The 21,234-nt window shown below is 37.4% G+C and overlaps 1 protein-coding gene across 1 annotated transcript in view; it reads right to left on the reverse strand.

Moving 5' to 3' along the window:
• LOC117340374 (probable ATP-dependent RNA helicase DDX31) overlaps positions 1 to 21,234 on the reverse strand; it is a 36,835-nt gene that overhangs the window by 14,756 nt on the left and 845 nt on the right. Inside the window, exons 2-14 of the mRNA XM_033902137.1 lie at positions 18,649 to 18,941; positions 15,444 to 15,519; positions 14,305 to 14,419; positions 14,017 to 14,126; positions 13,735 to 13,776; positions 12,870 to 12,934; positions 9,359 to 9,478; positions 8,920 to 9,065; positions 8,059 to 8,285; positions 4,321 to 4,527; positions 1,293 to 1,352; positions 515 to 705; positions 276 to 354 (exon numbers count right to left, since the gene is read on the reverse strand). Coding sequence (XP_033758028.1) covers positions 276 to 354; positions 515 to 705; positions 1,293 to 1,352; positions 4,321 to 4,527; positions 8,059 to 8,285; positions 8,920 to 9,065; positions 9,359 to 9,478; positions 12,870 to 12,934; positions 13,735 to 13,776; positions 14,017 to 14,126; positions 14,305 to 14,419; positions 15,444 to 15,519; positions 18,649 to 18,941 — 1,731 coding nt within the window. The remainder of the gene's footprint in view (positions 1 to 275; positions 355 to 514; positions 706 to 1,292; positions 1,353 to 4,320; positions 4,528 to 8,058; positions 8,286 to 8,919; positions 9,066 to 9,358; positions 9,479 to 12,869; positions 12,935 to 13,734; positions 13,777 to 14,016; positions 14,127 to 14,304; positions 14,420 to 15,443; positions 15,520 to 18,648; positions 18,942 to 21,234) is intronic.

A 21,234-nucleotide genomic window follows, 5' to 3' on the forward strand; every position in this document is an offset into this window, starting at 1 on the left:
CTAGGCTAAATAGAAATTCCCAATCATCCTACCACTAGGCTAAATAGAAATTCCCACTCATCCTACCACTAGGCTGAATAGTAATTCCCACTCATCCTACCACTGGTCTAAGCTAGTAAGGTGTCCTATACTCACCACTTTCACACTTGTACATACTGTGTTAACTCTCATCTCTTTACGACAATATGTAAAGTCTCTCCTCAAAATCTACTGGTCGTCCCCACCTTGTAGGTCTGTTACAACAATATGTAAAGTCTCCCCCAAAATCAACTAACCTGGTCGTCCACCCCTCGTAGGTCTGTTACCACACTCAGTAAACTCTCCAGTACTTTCTTCATGTGTAGCTCCTCCAGGCTAAATAAACAAAACAAACAGTTAATGACAGTAATCCTGTTCTGTGTATTCTCCAAGCTAACTATAGACATTAACTTTCAAGAATATTTCCTTAATTCATTTAGGCTGAAAATGCAGAAATTTTTGTATGACAACCTTTATAAGTAGACTGGGTACTTACCCAATTTTGTCTTTGTTGAGATGGGGGACATATTCAACTTCTGATGGCATGAGAAAGAGCAAGGAGTGTCCCATCTTGCCAGCACGGGCTGTACGGCCGATTCTGTGAACATAGTCGCTGGTTGAACCTGGAGGTGTGTATTGTACTATCCATCTCACATGTGGGAGGTCAAGGCCACGACAGGCCACATCCTACAAGAGAAACTAGTGTCATTTTTACTCTTATATTAACATTGGCCTTATTCAAAATAACAGAAATTCTGAACCCTACAATAAATTGACTGTATCCTTGAGCTTTGATGGTCAATGTACACTATTTGCATAACTATTGCAGCCAGCAACTCATGCTGCAGATGTGCTAATTATAGAGTGTGGTGTGTCACAGTAATGAATGAAAAACATCTGAATTGCAATTTTTGGATCATTTTGAATTTTGGCAGGAAGATTTTAAAAATTTTAAGTCAATTTCATTTAGACCCCCTTTGCCCCGCCCCTTGGGCCCCTGAGGGTGGTAACCATATAATTAAGTCACACTTTTTGTTGACCTTTGGCAGAGCAAGGTTTCATTTCATTAAAATTGGTTCAGGGGTTTCTGAGAAGAAATTGAAAATGTGAATTGGTTACAGACAGACGATGCACAACGCATTACACACAACGACGGACAAAAGATGATAGAATAGGTCACTTCGTCACAGGTAACCTAATAAAAAGTTATACTGGAGTTGCACATTCATAGCCATCCTCCCCAAGAAATTGGGTGTTTGTAGAATATTACTTACTGTGCAAAATAAAATTCCAGAATTTGCCTTTGAAAATTTCTGGTATACACTTGCTCGATCCTGGAAAAGAAAGGTACAGAATTAAATTATACTGATAGATACAAACTAGATATCAGCATTATAAAGTAATCTACTTATAAACAACCAGTTTGTGTGGAAGACTATTAAACCTTTTTATCCTCCATTCATATTACAGATAGTTTATTATTACAGGTATCTAGAAAATAGTCATTAATGCACAGCAATAAGAGGGTATTGATAAATTCGATATTTGTCCGGCTGTCAATAACTAGTGTAATACTTGTCCAGCTGTCAATAACTAGTGTGGTATTTGTAAGGCCGTCAATAACTAGTGTGGTATTTGTCAGGCTGTCAATAACTAGTGTGATATTTGTCAGGCTGTCAATAACTAGTGTGATATTTGTCAGACTGTCAATAACTAGTGTGATATTTGTCAGGCTGTCAATAACTAGTGTAATATTTGTCCGGCTGTCAATAACTAGTGTGATACTTGTCAGACTGTCAATAACTAGTGTGGTATTTGTCAGGCTGTCAATAACTAGTGTAATACTTGTCCGGCTGTCAATAACTAGTGTAATATTTGTCAGGCTGTCAATAACTAGTGTGATATTTGTCAGGCTGTCAATAACTAGTGTGATATTTGTCAGGCTGTCAATATATAACTAGTGTGATATTTGTCAGGCTGTCAATAACTAGTGTAATATTTGTCAGACTGTCAATAACTAGTGTGGTATTTGTCAGGCTGTCAATAACTAGTGTAATACTTGTCAGGCTGTCAATAACTAGTGTAATATTTGTCAGACTGTCAAGAACTAGTGTGGTATTTGTCAGGCTGTCAATAACTAGTGTAATACTTGTCAGACTGTCAATAACTAGTGTGATATTTGTCCGGCTGTCAATAACTAGTGTAATATTTGTCCAGCTGTCAATAACTAGTGTGATATTTGTCCAGCTGTCAATAACTAGTGTAATATTTGTCAGGCTGTCAATAACTAGTGTGATATTTGTCCGGCTGTCAATAACTAGAGTGATATTTGTCAGGCTGTCAATAACTAGTGTAATATTTGTCAGGCTGTCAATAACTAGTGTGATATTTGTCAGGCTGTCAATAACTAGTGTGATATTTGTCAGGCTGTCAATAACTAGTGTGATATTTGTCAGACTATCAATAACTAGTGTGATATTTGTCAGGCTGTCAATAACTAGTGTAATACTTGTCCAGCTGTCAATAACTAGTGTAATATTTGTCAGGCTGTCAATAACTAGTGTGATATTTGTCAGGCTGTCAATAACTCGTGTGATATTTGTCAGGTTGTCAATAACTAGTGTAATATTTTTCAGACTGTCAATAACTAGTGTAATATTTGTCCGGCTGTCAATAACTAGTGTGATATTTGTCAGACTGTCAATAACTCATGTAATATTTGTCAGACTGTCAATAACTAGTGTGATATTTGTCAGACTGTCAATAACTCGTGTAATATTTGTCAGGCTGTCAATAACTAGTGTGATATTTGTCAGGCTGTCAATAACTAGTGTGATATTTGTCCGGCTGTCAATAACTAGAGTGATATTTGTCAGGCTGTCAATAACTAGTGTGATATTTGTCAGGCTGTCAATAACTAATGTAATATTTGTCACTGTCTATAACTAGTGTGATATTTGTCAGACTGTCAATAACTAGTGTGATATTTGTCAGGCTGTCAATAACTAGTGTGATATTTGTCCGGCTGTCAATAACTAGAGTGATATTTGTCAGACTGTCAATAACTAGTGTGATATTTGTCAGGCTGTCAATAACTAGTGTGATATTTGTCAGGCTGTCAATAACTAGTGTAATATTTGTCAGGCTGTCAAAAACTAGTGTGATATTTGTCAGGCTGACAATATCTAGTGTAATATTTGTCAGGCTGTCAATAACTAGTGTAATATTTGTCAGGCTGTCAATAACTCGTGTAATATTTGTCAGGTTGTCAATAACTAGTGTAATATTTGTCAGACTGTCAATAACTAGTGTAATATTTGTCAGGCTGTCAATAACTAGTGTGATATTTGTCAGACTGTCAATAACTAGTGTAATATTTGTCCGGCTGTCAATAACTAGTGTAATATTTGTCAGGCTGTCAATAACTAGTGTGATATTTGTCAGGTTGTCAATAACTAGTGTGATGTTTGTCAGGCTGTCAATAACTAGTGTGATATTTGTCAGCCTGTCAATAACTAGTGTGATATTTGTCAGACTGTCAATAACTAGTGTAATATTTGTCAGGCTGTCAATAACTAGTGTGATATTTGTCAGGCTGTCAATAACTAGTGTAATATTTGTCAGTCTGTCAATAACTAGTGTGATATTTGTCCGGCTGTCAATAACCAGTGTAATATTTGTCAGACTGTCAATAACTAGTGTGATATTTGTCAGACTGTCAATAACTCGTGTAATATTTGTCAGGCTGTCAATAACTAGTGTGATATTTGTCAGGCTGTCAATAACTAGTGTGATATTTGTCCGGCTGTCAATAACTAGAGTGATATTTGTCAGGCTGTCAATAACTAGTGTGATATTTGTCAGGCTGTCAATAACTAGTGTGATATTTGTCAGGCTGTCAATAACTAGTGTGATATTTGTCAGGTTGTCAATAACTAGTGTAATACTTGTCCGGCTGTCAATAACTCGTGTGATGTAATTATACCAATGGGATGGTGAGAGTATACCAGTCAAATTAGCATGTAATCAATTACCATTGCCATAACAAACACCTTTTAGAATAAATCAAACTAAAATATACATAAAACAGCCAAACAAATGTAGAATAAGTAATTATAGCCATTGAACCATTTTTACATTGACTTGATAGTAATTAGTAATGACACAGCTATGTATACAAACTAACAGCAAATTAAGATCTGTAGCTCATATTTATGACGAGAACAAATTCTATTTAAACTGTGTGATGTTTTAATAAACCTCAAAGCGATGTTAGCTGGCAGTAATTATGGTGGTACCAACCTTCTGAGCCATTTCTCCGTGTAGCCGAAAGAAATCCAAAGCATCCTTTTCCACCTCTTTCTTATTGCCAAGATCAAGGTGAAGGTCACTAAAAACATCAGGCACAGAGTTACCTCCCCCAAAGAAATGATGGAAGATTGAGTAGTGGAACTCAACAGAATCCTGGGTAGGTAGGAATACCAGCATCTTACCTGACTTCTGTTTTACCTGGCAATAACAACAGATCAATATAGAAATAACAATAACACAAACATACAATGTATGTGTTTAGCAATATCAACAACACAAACATACAATGTATGTATTTATCTATACCAACAACACAAACATACAATGTATGTATTTATCTATACCAACAATACAAACATACAATGTATGTGTTTAGCAATATCAACAACACAAACATACAATGTATGTATTTATCTATACCAACAACACAAACATACAATGTACAGTCGAACCTGTCTATAAAGGACACCTAAGGGACAAGGCAAAAGTGTCCTTTATAGAGAGGTGTCCTTTATATAGAGGTTCAACGAGTTATGTCCCTTATAAAGGAAGAAACAAACCAAAGTCTGTTCATAGTACACTATATGTCTCCTGATTTATTATATTTAAACACTTAAACAAATGAATAAAAGACAAATAATTAAAGATAAATGCTTAATTAATTAATTTTCAATCATTCATCTGACACAAAAATTAGAGCTGATATGTTTAATAATTTATATTAAGCCTATAGTTTCTAAAAAAATCTTCCCAATATCATACTATACTGAATATCTATTCAGACAATACTCAACATTGTAAAAAAAGTAAAGATAATTCTTATCATAGTAAAACAATTTTCATTAATCCTCAATATTTTGGAAAATAAATATGCTTGAAATATCTTTTCTATTACAAAATTAACTCTTTATAAATGAAAGAGCATTTTCCTCTGATAATTATAATCCCTCAGCATTTATTTGAGACCTATTTTCTGAAATCCATGTAGGGATTTAATTTAATAAATACCGTTTTCTGGTTCAGTCAATTAGTATAGTGTATACAAAGACACTCGGAACTCTTCAGCTGTTCTTCATATGTTACGTAGTCATATTCCGAAGAGTTCCGAGTGTGAGAAAATGGCGGCTGACAACCATGTGCTGTCAGATTTGCGTACGGTTGATTTTGTAAGTAAAACAATTATGACAAACATAACTATTGCTTTGTCCCTCTTTTGTTGGTCTTGATAATGATTTAATTACCACCTGACCATTCTTGTTGTCTAGGCTATGGTTGAATGGCTAAGCTTAGCTGTCACCGGTGAGCAACTTACAGGTAACAGGACAATTAGTGACTGATGAAGTGGCTTCCTAAGTGAGCATTGCTGCCAGGGGAATTGAGTAATTAAGGCTCTGCTTGTTATTTAGAAACGTTTTACACACAAATATCAACACAGCTATGGTTTCACGTGTCCGTTATACGGAATTTTAAACAACTTTACGGACAAAAATAAGTGTCCGCTGTCCGCATTAGGAAGGTGTCCGCTATATACATGATATTTATATAGTGATTTTCATTGGGGATTCCTGGAAGTGTCCGTTATGGACAGGTGTCCGCTATATAAGGGTGTCCGCTATTACAAGTTTGACTGTATGTATATATCTATACCAATAACACAAACATACAATGTATGTATATATCTATACCAACAACACAAACATACAATGTATGTATATATCTATACCAACAACACAAACATACAATGTATGTGTTTATCTATACCAACAACACAAACATACAATGTATCTATATATCTATACCAACAACATAAACATACAATGTATGTATATATCTATACCAACAACACAAACATACAATGTATGTATATATCTATACCAACAACACAAACAAACAATGTATGTATTTAAGAATACCAACAACACAAACATACAATGTATGTATTTAAGAATACCAACAACACAAACATACAATGTATGTATATATCTATACCAACAACACAAACATACAATGTATGTATATATCTATACCAACAACACAAACATACAATGTATGTATATATCTATACCAACAACACAAACATACAATGTATGTATATATCTATACCAACAACACAAACATACAATGTATGTATTTAGCAATACCAACAATACAAACATACAATGTATGTATTTAGCAACACAAACATACATTGTATATATTTAGCAATACCAACAACAGAAAGTGGTCCTTCCTTTACACTTCTGTACAATGTGACCAGTCACAGTTTACAGGGAGTGATCCTTACCTTACACTTCTGTACAATGTGACCAGTCACAGTTTACAGGGAGTGATCCTTTCCTTACACTTCTGTACAATGTGACCAGTCACAGTTTACAGGGAGTGATCCTCACCTTACACTTCTGTACAATGTGACCAGTCACAGTTTACAGTGAGTGATCCTTACCTTAAACTTCTGTACAATGTGACCAGTCACAGTTTACAGGGAGTGATCTTCACCTTACACTTCTGTACAATGTGACCAGTCACAGTTTACAGGGAGTGGTCCATACCATACACTTCTGTACAATGTGACCAGTCACAGTTTACAGTGAGTGATCCTTACCTTACACTTCTGTACAATGTGACCAGTCACAGTTTACAGGGAGTGATCCTTACCTTACACTTCTGTACAATGTGACCAGTCACAGTTTACAGGGAGTGATCCTTACCTTACACTTCTGTACAATGTGACCAGTCACAGTTTACAGGGAGTGATCCTTACCTTACACTTCTGTACAATGTGACCAGTCACAGTTTACAGGGAGTGATCCTTACCTTACACCTCTGTACAATGTGACCAGTCACAGTTTACAGGGAGTGATCCTTACCATACACTTCTGTACAATGTGACCAGTCACAGTTTACAGGGAGAGATCCTCACCTTACACTTCTGTACAATGTGACCAGTCACAGTTTACAGGGAGTGATCCTTACCTTACACTTCTGTACAATGTGACCAGTCACAGTTTACAGGGAGTGATCCTCACCTTACACTTCTGTACAATGTGACCAGTCACAGTTTACAGGGAGTGATCCTTACCTAACACTTCTGTACAATGTGACCAGTGACAGTTTAGAGGGAGTGATCCTTACCTTAAACTTCTGTACAATGTGACCAGTCACAGTTTACAGGGAGTGATCCTTACCACACACTTCTGTACAATGTGACCAGTCACAGTTTACAGGGAGTGGTCCGTACCATACACTTCTGTACAATGTGACCAGTCACAGTTTACAGGGAGTGATCCTTACCTTACACTTCTGTACAATGTGACCAGTCACAGTTTACAGGGAGTGATCTTCACCTTACACTTCTGTACAATGTGACCAGTCACAGTTTACAGGGAGTGGTCCATACCATACACTTCTGTACAATGTGACCAGTCACAGTTTACAGGGAGTGATCTTCACCTTACACTTCTGTACAATGTGACCAGTCACAGTTTACAGGGAGTGATCCTTACCTTACACTTCTGTACAATGTGACCAGTCACAGTTTACAGGGAGTGATCTTCACCTTACACTTCTGTACAATGTGACCAGTCACAGTTTACAGGGAGTGATCCTTACCTTACACTTCTGTACAATAAATGCTGCCAATGTGACCAGTCACAGTTTACAGGCGAGTGATCCTTACCTTACACTTCTGTACAATATGACCAGTCACAGTTTACAGGGAGTGATCCTTACCTTACATTTCTGTACAATAAATGCTGCCAATGTGACCAGTCTCAGTTTACAGGGAGTGATGATGAAATGTTGTTTAAGCTTCTCAGGTACACTGAAGGACGCATTATCTGCCGATGTTTCTGAGGTATCTCCTGACTTGGTCAGGTTAGGCTCTGTAGTGCTGCTTGACTGAGACAGATCCACTCGGACAGGATCCATCAGAGAGATTCCTGCCATTCTCTCTACACCTACAAATACACAAGTATATACAAACCTTTAGCTAGTCTCATCTTAATCCAAACCTAGTAAACGTAGTTAATCTACAAATACACAAGTATATACAAACCTTTAGCTAGTCTCATCTTAATCTACACCTACAAATACACAAGTATATACAAACCTTTAGCTAGTCTCATTTTAATCCAAACTAGTAAACGTAGTTAATCTATAAATAACTAATCTACACTCACAAACCTAGTACTAATTCTGAAATGGATATTTTATCATTTTTGATGAACAAAGCCTTAATGGAGACCTACATGCTACCAATGTATATCTCCTGAGGACTCTATAACCTTTGTTTAGTCAGGTTAACATGTGACTTGGAGTAACATCTACTTTATTGAGTGTGACTGTAAGGAAAACTGTCTGTTTCGATATGCGGTCAGACTTGACAGGTCCCTGTGATATTTTATCTAAAACTACCTTCTGTTTCAATCTGAGGCCAGACTTGACAGGTCCCTGTGATATTTTATCTAAACTACCTTCTGCCTCAATTTGAGGCCAGATTTGACAGGTCCAGTGATATTTTATCTAAAATACCTTCTGCCTCAATTTGAGGCCAGGCGTGACAGATCCCTGTGATATTTAAGCTTCACTTACCTTCTGATAGTGTTGCTGATAATAATACTGTCTGCCTTGGTCTGACATCAGACTTCACAAGTCCCTGTGATATTTGAGCTGATCGGGCCATGTTCAAGGAGTTGATGATCTGGGCTACATCCTTCTCATATCCCATGTCCAGCATCCTGGTAAACACACATTTTTGTTTTAATAGTATAAACTATAATACACAGAAAAATCACATCCCCGATTGGGCCCCACTCTTCTATCCCTTGGTCAAATCGTTCATTTACATCAAATTGAATCCCCTTCACCGGAAGATGCTCTATATCAAATTTGGTCAAAGTAATTTCCTCTGTACAGAAGACAAGTTTTCAGGCTTCTATCCTATTTCAATATTGGGTCCCAAATGTTTGTCATAAGGGAGGCAACTGCTGAATGTATACAATGATTATAGCCGATGTGCAAACAGACCTACCTGTCAGCCTCGTCTAAAACTAGCCATTTTACTCTTCGCAGGCTTAGGCAGTCTGTACTCCTTATGTGATCGATCAGACGGCCAGGGGTACACACCAAGATATTGATACCCTTTCTCAATCTGTAATACAACACAAACTTCCTTCACTCAGATTATTCTCAGTTCTGTAAATCCTGCAGCTAATTCCTAGCTTTTAATGCATTCCTAAAGCAGAAGCACATGCTTTTCTACTCTCCAACAAAAACACATACCTGGATTACCTACTCTCCTGTATTAGACGTACATCCTAACACAAACACATACCTGGATTACCTACTCGCCTGTATTCCCTACCTGGATTACCTACTCTCCTGTATTAGACGTACATCCTAACACAACACACACCTGGATTACCTACTCTCCTGTATTAGACGTACATCCCAACACAAACACATACCTGGATTACCTACTCTCCTGTATTAGACGTACATCCTAACACAAACACATACCTGTATTACCTACTCTCCTGTATTAGACGTACATCCTAACACAAACACATACCTGGATTACCTACTCTCCTGTATTAGACGTACATCCTAACACAAACACATACCTGGATTACCTACTCTCCTGTATTAGACGTACATCCTAACACAAACACATACCTGGATTACCTACTCTCCTGTATAAGATGTACATCCTAACACAAACACATACCTGTATTACCTACTCTCCTGTATTAGACGTACATCCTAACACAAACACATACCTGGATTACCTACTCTCCTGTATTAGACGTACATCCTAACACAAACACATACCTGGATTACCTACTCTCCTGTATTAGACGTACATCCTAACACAAACACATACCTGGATTACCTACTCTCCTGTATTAGACGTACATCCTAACACAAACACATACCTGGATTACCTACTCTCCTGTATTAGACGTACATCCTAACACAAACACATACCTGGATTACCTACTCTCCTGTATTAGACGTACATCCTAACACAAACACATACCTGGATTACCTACTCTCCTGTATTAGACGTACATCCTAACACAAACACATACCTGGATTACCTACTCTCCTGTATTAGACGTACATCCTAACACAAACACATACCTGGATTACCTACTCTCCTGTATTAGACGTACATCCTAACACAAACACATACCTGGATTACCTACTCTCCTGTATTAGACGTACATCCTAACACAAACACATACCTGGATTACCTACTCTCCTGTATTAGACGTACATCCTAACACAAACACATACCTGGATTACCTACTCTCCTGTATTAGACGTACATCCTAACACAAACACATACCTGGATTACCTACTCTCCTGTATTAGACGTACATCCTAACACAAACACATACCTGGATTACCTACTCTCCTGTATTAGACGTACATCCTAACACAAACACATACCTGGATTACCTACTCTCCTGTATTAGACGTACATCCTAACACAAACACATACCTGGATTACCTACTCTCCTGTATTAGACGTACATCCTAACACAAACACATACCTGGATTACCTACTCTCCTGTATTAGACGTACATCCTAACACAAACACATACCTGGATTACCTACTCTCCTGTATTAGACGTACATCCTAACACAAACACATACCTGGATTACCTACTCTCCTGTATTAGACGTACATCCTAACACAAACACATACCTGGATTACCTACTCTCCTGTATTAGACGTACATCCTAACACAAACACATACCTGGATTACCTACTCTCCTGTATTAGACGTACATCCTAACACAAACACATACCTGGATTACCTGCTCTCCTGTATTAGACGTACATCCTAACACAAACACATACCTGGATTACCTACTCTCCTGTATTAGACGTACATCCTAACACAAACACATACCTGGATTTTCTACTCTCCTGTATTATAGAAGTACATACTAGCACAAACACATACCTGAAATTCCTGCTCTCCTGTACAAGAAATACATACTAACACAAACACATACCTGGATTACCTACTCTCCTGTATTAGACGTACATCCTAACACAAACACATACCTGGATTTTCTACTCTCCTGTATTAGATGTACATTCTAACACAAACACATACCTGGATTACCTACTCTCCTGTATTAGACGTACATCCTAACACAAACACATACCTGGATTTCTACTCTCCTGTATTAGATGTACATTCTAACACAAACACATACCTGGATTTTCTACTCTCCTGTATTAGATGTACATTCTAACACAAACACATACCTGGATTACCTACTCTCCTGTATTAGACGTACATCCTAACACAAACACATACCTGGATTACCTACTCTCCTGTATTAGACGTACATCCTAACACAAACACATACCTGGATTACCTGCTCTCCTGTATTAGACGTACATCCTAACACAAACACATACCTGGATTACCTACTCTCCTGTATAAGACGTACATCCTAACACAAACACATACCTGGATTTTCTACTCTCCTGTATTAGACGTACATCCTAACACAAACACATACCTGGATTACCTGCTCTCCTGTATTAGACGTACATCCTAACACAAACACATACCTGGATTACCTACTCTCCGGTATAAGATGTACATCCTAACACAAACACATACCTGGATTACCTACTCTCCTGTATTAGACGTACATCCTAACACAAACACATACCTGGATTACCTACTCTCCTATATTAGACGTACATCCTAACACAAACACATACCTGGATTACCTACTCTCCTGTATTAGACGTACATCCTAACACAAACACATACCTGGATTTTCTACTCTCCTGTATTATAGAAGTACATCCTAGCACAAACACATACCTGGATTACTTACTCTCCTGTATTATAGAAGTACATAATAGCACAAACACATACCTGGAATTCCTGCTCTCCTGTACAAGAAATACATACTAACACAAACACATACCTGGATTACCTACTCTCCTGTATTAGACGTACATCCTAACACAAACACATACCTGGATTACTTACTCTCCTGTATTAGACGTACATCCTAACACAAACACATACCTGGATTACCTACTCTCCTGTATTAGACGTACATCCTAACACAAACACATACCTGGATTACCTACTCTCCTGTATTAGACGTACATCCTAACACAAACACATACCTGGATTTTCTACTCTCCTGTATTAGATGTACATTCTAACACAAACACATACCTGGATTACCTACTCTCCTGTATTAGACGTACATCCTAACACAAACACATACCTGGATTACCTACTCTCCTGTACAAGAAATACATCCTAACACAAACACATACCTGGATTACCTACTCTCCTGTATTAGACGTACATCCTAACACAAACACATACCTGGATTTTCTACTCTCCTGTATTATAGAAGTACATCCTAACACAAACACATACCTGGATTACCTACTCTCCTGTATTAGACGTACATCCTAACACAAACACATACCTGGATTACCTACTCTCCTGTACAAGAAATACATCCTAACACAAACACATACCTGGCTTTTTCTGCTTTCCGTTTTTCTCCACCAATGATATATCCTGGCACTATCCATCTAAATGGCTGTAAAGAAATTCCAGAAAATTTGATGAACACATAAATAAAGACAAGTCTCAAGTTATATATTACAATTCAGTTACTGGGAACCATTCAGAATGTCTCTCATTGATGGTAATTAAAAAAAAAATATTTAAAAACAAAGAATAACACTGATGCTGATGTTGGATTTTGTTGATCATGTTTATATTTCAAAAGAATATCACGGAAATATAACATTGAAATAAATCCTTAAAACTGCATTGTCGGTAAGAATGTGAGACAGTCTACTTACACAAATACAATGATAATTAAACTTGTACAAACAAACATGACATTGTTGATGTGACCTCTACAAAGGCCCAGACACTACTAAACAATATACACCTAGACAACCATTTCTGTCAGTGAGTGTAGGCACTTGTCCAAAGCAAACCAGAACTGTAAGCCAATGGCTTACACATATCTCTACAACCCATCATTTGTGACAACCAAATGATGTTTGTATTTGCTATCCCTCGAAATTCTTACATGCCAATTTTCAGCTTAGTCGGACAGTATCTCAATTATGACCAATCAGAAGCCTCCATTACGTTTCCTTAATTCTGGAAACATCCGGTGTATCAAATTCAAGGCATTCATAAGTTACACCACTTGACCAAGTCTAAATATAATTGATCTAAGGACTGATGAGCTATAAGCCATTAACACAAAAGCTGTGTATACTGATGTGGTTACTATGGCAACTAAAATGTTAGAGAAAAAACCTAGATGCACCTCTACACATGGTCCGTAAGTATTGCACAGTATTGTGATGACATACATACCGCTAAGATATTCTCAAATGTTTTCAGACACTGTACAGCCAGCTTAAAAAAAAACATGTACTGTTTGTCAAAATATGTCAACATCATCTTTTTCATATTGCATAGTTGATCTACACTCTGTTTTAATGTGTAGGAATAAAAATATTTTCTTTAAGTGCATTAAGATAATTGTCTCATTTCATAAATGGTTTTCTTTGTAGGCTAAAAGATGTTATTCATAGCGCAAATTGACCTTATGTACAAATTGAAATTTTTTTAAACACTTTCCAATGTGAACCTTACCTCTCTAGTTGGAACTACTATCAGTGCATATGGACCATCATCCCTTCTGACCTTAGGGGTTAATCCTTGTAAAGCTTGAACTATAGGAACAGCGAAGGCTAAAGTTTTCCCTGGAGATAAAAAATACATAGATACAGCTTCTGATGGTAGGTCAAGGGTTATCTTAATTGTTTTACTAAGTAATTTTGTAACAAGAAAGAAAATTATGAATTTCATGCAGATTGAAATGGCCATGATTTTGATCTAAAAACCACCAAACCACCGGAAATTTCTATTCAACTCACTTACCTGAGCCTGTCTGTGATTTGACCATTGTGTCAGAACCAATCATTATGTGAGGAATGGACTTCTGCTGGACACTGGTCATTTGTGTGATCCCCATCTTATTCTCGAGTGTGCTGATCTGTTAAAGTAAACATTGTAATTAGACTAATTACTCTATCTATCCAGCAATAAGTCTGTGTCATAATGAGCATGTGTCTAGTAAGAAGCATGTGCCTAGAAATAAGCCCAAATCTCTTAATAAACCCACACCTGATAATAAGTCCACACTTAGTCATAAGTCCAAACCTAGTAATAAGCCAGTGTCTAATAATAAGCCAATGCTTAGTAATAAATCCACATCTAGTAATAAATCCACATCTAGTAATAAATCCACATCTAGTAATAAATCCACATCTAGTAATAAGCCAATGTCTGGTAATAAGCCTGTGCATAGTAATAAGCATATACATGAAAATAAGTCAGTGCATTGTAAAAGTCCCCACCTAGAAATAAGCCCACGCCTAGTAATAAGCCAACACCTGGTAATAAGCCCACTGAAATCTATCTCTGTTCTGTAAAATTAACAAAAATTGTCTTGTAATAAGGTCACTCCCTGATTGAGTCTAGAGGTAACGTGCAGAACAGGTTGCAAATATCATAAACAACATGTAGTGACATTGTAAACTTTTACTGAACAGACATTCTGACATCCATACAATTCATCAACTCCAAACTTATACCGACACTCTGACTTCCATACAACTTCATTAACTTCATTAACTCCAAACTTATACAGAAACTTTGACATCCATACATATTCATTAACTCCAAACTTATACAGACACCCTGACATCCATACATATTCATTAACTCCAAACTTATACAGACACTCAGACTTCCATACATATTCATCACCTCCAAACTTATACAGATATTCTGACATCCATACATATTCATTAACTCCAAACTTATACAGACATTCTGACTTCTATACATATTCATTAACTCCAAACTGATACAAACACTCTGACTTCTATACATATTCATTAAATCCAAACTTATACAGACACTCTGACATCCATACATACATTTTTGTATTCATTAAATCAAAACTTATACAGACACCATGCCTCTGATTTTATTTGGAGTATTTCTCCACTTACCAGATGTGGATGGATGCCAAGGTCCTTGAAAGATTTAGAAGAGAAAAGAACTTCTTTGATCTGATCATTGGAGACACTACAATGGACCAAAATAGGTTAATGAGACATAAGTATTGAAAAATGTGGAAATGATTAATAATTTTAATTGTATAGAAGATAGATGTCACTTTTTAATTGCATGTGACTTTTATTCAGATATACAAAGAAATCTTTTTAACAGTGGCTGAACTGAATTGTCCAGCTTTTTGCCTTTTAAACAGTAAACAAATAATGATCATTTTGATGAATTAATGTAATTTAAAATACCTTTCAGCAAGCACAGTTCACAAAATGTATCACAGAAGAATGAACTTTGAATACAATATGTCTTAACCTGTTACTATGTTTACCTGTCCATCTGTTACTATGTTTACCTGTCCACCTGTTACTATGTTTACCTGTCCACCTGTGGTATGTGTAGATTGTAGGTGATGAGACCTGTTACTATGTTTACCTGTCCACCTGTGGTATGTATGGATTGTAGGTGATGAGACCTGTTACTATGTTTACCTTTCCACCTGTGGTATGTGTGGATTGTAGGTGATGAGACCTGTTACTATGTTTACCTGTCCACCTGTGGTATGTGTGGATTGTAGGTGATGAGACCTGTTACTATGTTTACCTTTCCACCTGTGGTATGTGTGGATTGTAGGTGATGAGACCTGTTACTATGTTTACCTTTCCACCTGTGGTATGTATGGATTGTAGGTGATGAGACCTGTTACTATGTTTACCTGTCCACCTGTTACTATGTTTACCTGTCCACCTGTGGTATGTGTGGATTGTAGGTTATGAGACCTGTTACTATGTTTACCTGTCCACCTGTTACTATGTTTACCTGTCCACCTGTGGCATGTGTGGATTGTAGGTGATGAGACCTGTTACTATGTTTACCTGTCCACCTGTGGTATGTGTGGATTGTAGGTTATGAGACCTGTTACTATGTTTACCTCTCCACCTGTGGTATGTGTGGATTGTAGGTGATGAGGCCTGTTACTATGTTTACCTCTCCACCTGTGGTATGTGTGGGTTGTAGGTGATGAGGCCTGTTACTATGTTTACCTCTCCACCTGTGGTATGTGTGGATTGTAGGTTATGAGACCTGTTACTATGTTTACCTCTCCACCTGTGGTATGTGTGGGTTGTAGGTGATGAGACCTGTTACTATATTTACCTGTCCACCTGTTACTATGTTTACCTTTCCACCTGTTACTATGTTTACCTGTCCACCTGTTACTATGTTTACCTTTCCACCTGTTACTATGTTTACCTGCCCACCTGTGGTATGTGTGGATTGTAGGTGATGAGACCTGTTACTATATTTACCTGTCCACCTGTTACTATGTTTACCTGTCCACCTGTGGTATGTGTGGATTGTAGGTGATGAGACCTGTTACTATGTTTACCTGTCCACCTGTTACTATGTTTACCTGTCCACCTGTGGTATGTGTGAGTTGTAGGTGATGAGACCTGTTACTATGTTTACCTGTCTACCTGTTACTATGTTTACCTGTCCATCTGTTACTGTGTTTACCTGTCCACCTGTTACTATGTTTACCTGTCCACCTGTTACTATATTTACCTGCCCACCTGTGGTATGTGTGGGTTGTAGGTGATGAGACCTGTTACTATGTTTACCTGTCCATCTGTTACTATGTTTACCTGTCCACCTGTTACTATGTTTACATTTCCACCTGTTACTATGTTTACCTGTCCACCTGTTACTATGTTTACCTGCCCACCTGTGGTATGTGTGGATTGTAGGTGATGAGACCTGTTACTATGTTTACCTGTCCATCTGTTACTATGTTTACCTGTCCACCTGTTACTATGTTTACATTTCCACCTGTTACTATGTTTACCTGTCCACCTGTTACTATGTTTACCTCTCCACCTGTGGTATGTGTGGATTGTAGGTGATGAGGCCTGTTACTATGTTTACCTCTCCACCTGTGGTATGTGTGGGTTGTAGGTGATGAGGCCTGTTACTATGTTTACCTCTCCACCTGTGGTATGTGTGGATTGTAGGTTATGAGACCTGTTACTATGTTTACCTCTCCACCTGTGGTATGTGTGGGTTGTAGGTGATGAGACCTGTTACTATATTTACCTGTCCACCTGTTACTATGTTTACCTTTCCACCTGTTACTATGTTTACCTGTCCACCTGTTACTATGTTTACCTTTCCACCTGTTACTATGTTTACCTGCCCACCTGTGGTATGTGTGGATTGTAGGTGATGAGACCTGTTACTATATTTACCTGTCCACCTGTTACTATGTTTACCTGTCCACCTGTGGTATGTGTGGATTGTAGGTGATGAGACCTGTTACTATGTTTACCTGTCCACCTGTTACTATGTTTACCTGTCCACCTGTGGTATGTGTGAGTTGTAGGTGATGAGACCTGTTACTATGTTTACCTGTCTACCTGTTACTATGTTTACCTGTCCATCTGTTACTGTGTTTACCTGTCCACCTGTTACTATGTTTACCTGTCCACCTGTTACTATATTTACCTGCCCACCTGTGGTATGTGTGGGTTGTAGGTGATGAGACCTGTTACTATGTTTACCTGTCCATCTGTTACTATGTTTACCTGTCCACCTGTTACTATGTTTACATTTCCACCTGTTACTATGTTTACCTGTCCACCTGTTACTATGTTTACCTGCCCACCTGTGGTATGTGTGGATTGTAGGTGATGAGACCTGTTACTATGTTTACCTGTCCACCTGTTACTATGTTTACCTGCCCATCTGTTACTATGTTTACCTGTCCACCTGTTACTATGTTTACCTGTCCACCTGTTACTATGTTTACCTGCCCATCTATTACTATGTTTACATTTCCACCTGTTACTATGTTTACCTTTCCACCTGTTACTATGTTTACCTGTCCACCTGTGGTATGTGTGGATCGTAGGTGATTAGACCTGTTACTATGTTTACCTGTCCACCTGTTACTATGTTTACCTGTCCACCTGTGGTATGTGTGGATTGTAGGTGATGAGACCTGTTACTATGTTTACCTGTCCACCTGTGGTATGTGTGGGTTGTAAGTGACGAGACCTGTTACTATGTTTACCTGTCCACCTGTTACTATGTTTACCTGTCCACCTGTGGTATGTGTGGATTGTAGGTGATGAGACCTGTTACTATGTTTACCTTTCCACCTGTGGTATGTGTGGATTGAAGGTGAAGAGTGAGGAGATGATTGGACCTGTTTTCTGCTTCTTGCTTGAAGGTTCAGCCTCGATCTGAGACTGTGAAGCTTTCCTTTTGTTACTCTCATGTTGTTCGGTGTCATCAACTTTTTCTTTCTGTCCAATTCCCTTATCTTGTTGCGGTGTAATATCCACATTTTCATTCACACTGTCTGTATTTTGTTTGATTGATGATGTATTGAACAATCTATTTTTTCTTAATTTTCTTCTCACATTTGGCTTTAACTTTGGCCGCTGAAAAAATTAACAGTACGGTTAATGGGTTTACAAATTTACAAGGTTTTCCTTGACAGTCTGCTTGGAATGCAGACAAAGAATATATAGGATGTACAAGGAATGAACAAAAAACAAACATGGAACAAAGATGTAAAATCCCCTTGATGTCTATGTAATTAGGTTGAATATGGAAGGGATATTTTAAAGTATATAAAATATGACAGATATGACATTTCAAGATATTTTTGGAACAGAACTACAGACTATAATAATTCTTTCAGGGGCATTTCTACTTTTACTTTCAATGATAATTATCTAATACAAGTTAAGCATTGTCAAATATTCTGTAACATCTTATATGAGTAAAGAATGTGGAAAGAGGGTTCAAGTAAGCTTAAGTTATGGTAATATCAAAATTTAACTCTCTTCAGCGAACACACTACTATTGGATCCTACTAACCTTGAGGACCGGCGTTGGCTCTACCCCCCTTGTTTAAAATTTAACTCTGATATAAGCTGTAACATTCAACGTATGTTATTAAAATTCAGGAATATCTTATTTCACAGCATTTGTATGTTTTTTACAATTTATTAACATCAGAAGCAATATTATATAGATTACTGGGCCTGTAAATTGACAGGTCTATGAAGTAATGATACTTCAGATTAAAGTAAAGGACCTTTGGAGAAAATTACATTGTGTTCAATCCCAGTTGGAACACACTTCCGGTCCTTGTTACATCACAGGAATTGGATATAAAATCATTTATAAATAACAGCACTAGTACTGGCATATCAGGATAATTTACTACAATATATGGTTTCTGTTATTTAAGTAATATATAATATATAATAACAATCCACTGATAGAACACTCAATTCCTGTGCACTAACTATATGTTATAATATATGAAGGTAATTAGCCCCAGAGACTTGGATCCCTAGCCCCATGGTCCATACCAGAGACATATATACAGAGAGATTAGTAACATCGCTATTTCCCCGTACACATAGTGGCTCCCTTTATTCGTGACCACTCAAGCATATCCCTTATCGAGAGCGTCCTGTCTCCTATCAAACACACGCGAGCGCAGGTAAATCGGGCTATGCGCATGTGTGTATCGTAGTATTGGAACTTATTCGACATGTTCTGGTTAATCCGCCATTACGTCAGACCAAAACATCGTCAATTTTAAATACACACAGAAAGCACATCGTTTTATTTTGGCCACTACAAAAGTTACCACATTAACCAAAAACTATCAAACTTATGGGATATAGTCTTATTGATCATGCATATTGTTGTCATTTATCCGTATTTTCGAAAATCCATTGGGTCCTATTCGACATGTCCAAGTTTGTAATTAAGCCGCCATTACGTCAGACCAAAACATCGTCAATTTTAAACGCACACAAAAAGCACATCGTTTTATTTAGGCCACTACAAAAGTTACCACATTAACCAAAAACTATCATACTTATGGGATATAGTCTTATTGATCATGCACATTGTTGTAATTTATCCGTATTTTCTAAAATCCATTGGGTCCTATTCGACATGTCCAAGTTTTGTAATTAAGCAGCCATTACGTCCGACCAAAACATCGTCAATTTTAAACGCACACAAAAAGCACATTGTTTTATCTAGGCCACTACAAAAGTTACCACATTAACCAAAAACTATCATACTTATGGAATGTGGTCTTGATTATCATGCACATTGTTGTCATTTATCCGTATTCTCGAAAACCCCATAGGGACTTTTCGAAAATTGGAGATTCCCACCGATCTTTCCTGCGTTGTGCTTGACTTTCATACTCAAAATACAAACACTTGGACAGCAAATTGTGATATATTTCATATTGATGACACTTCTGCACTTTGATATTAATAAAATTAAAGCACATAATTGGATCTTGGTGATGATTTCAAATAGAAATTATTGATATTTATGTGTCTGGTTTTCAAGTTTTCTCCAATATGGCGTCTAGTGAAGACTGAACCGAGCGACCGCAAAGGATTGTGGGAAGGTCAGGGGCCACTATGTAAACACAAGGGCAAATAGAGAGCTGCCAATCTCTCTGTATATATGTCTCTGTCCATACATGCTAAACCAAAGCGGCTAGCAATAATAAATATGGGAAAAGGACAAAAATTACAAGAAAAAAATATGCAAGAGTACATAACACTTATGCTAGTAGCCCCATCTCCTATATAGTAGGTGTATGGGCTAATATGAAATATGTGTTGTTGTTTTTTTCTATTAATACTAACCAGAAGTAGACGCCTGTGGTGAAACGTAGTGTTATAT

Source organism: Pecten maximus, chromosome 2 (assembly GCF_902652985.1).
Source record: "Pecten maximus chromosome 2, xPecMax1.1, whole genome shotgun sequence".
Taxonomy (NCBI): Eukaryota; Metazoa; Mollusca; class Bivalvia; order Pectinida; family Pectinidae; genus Pecten; species Pecten maximus.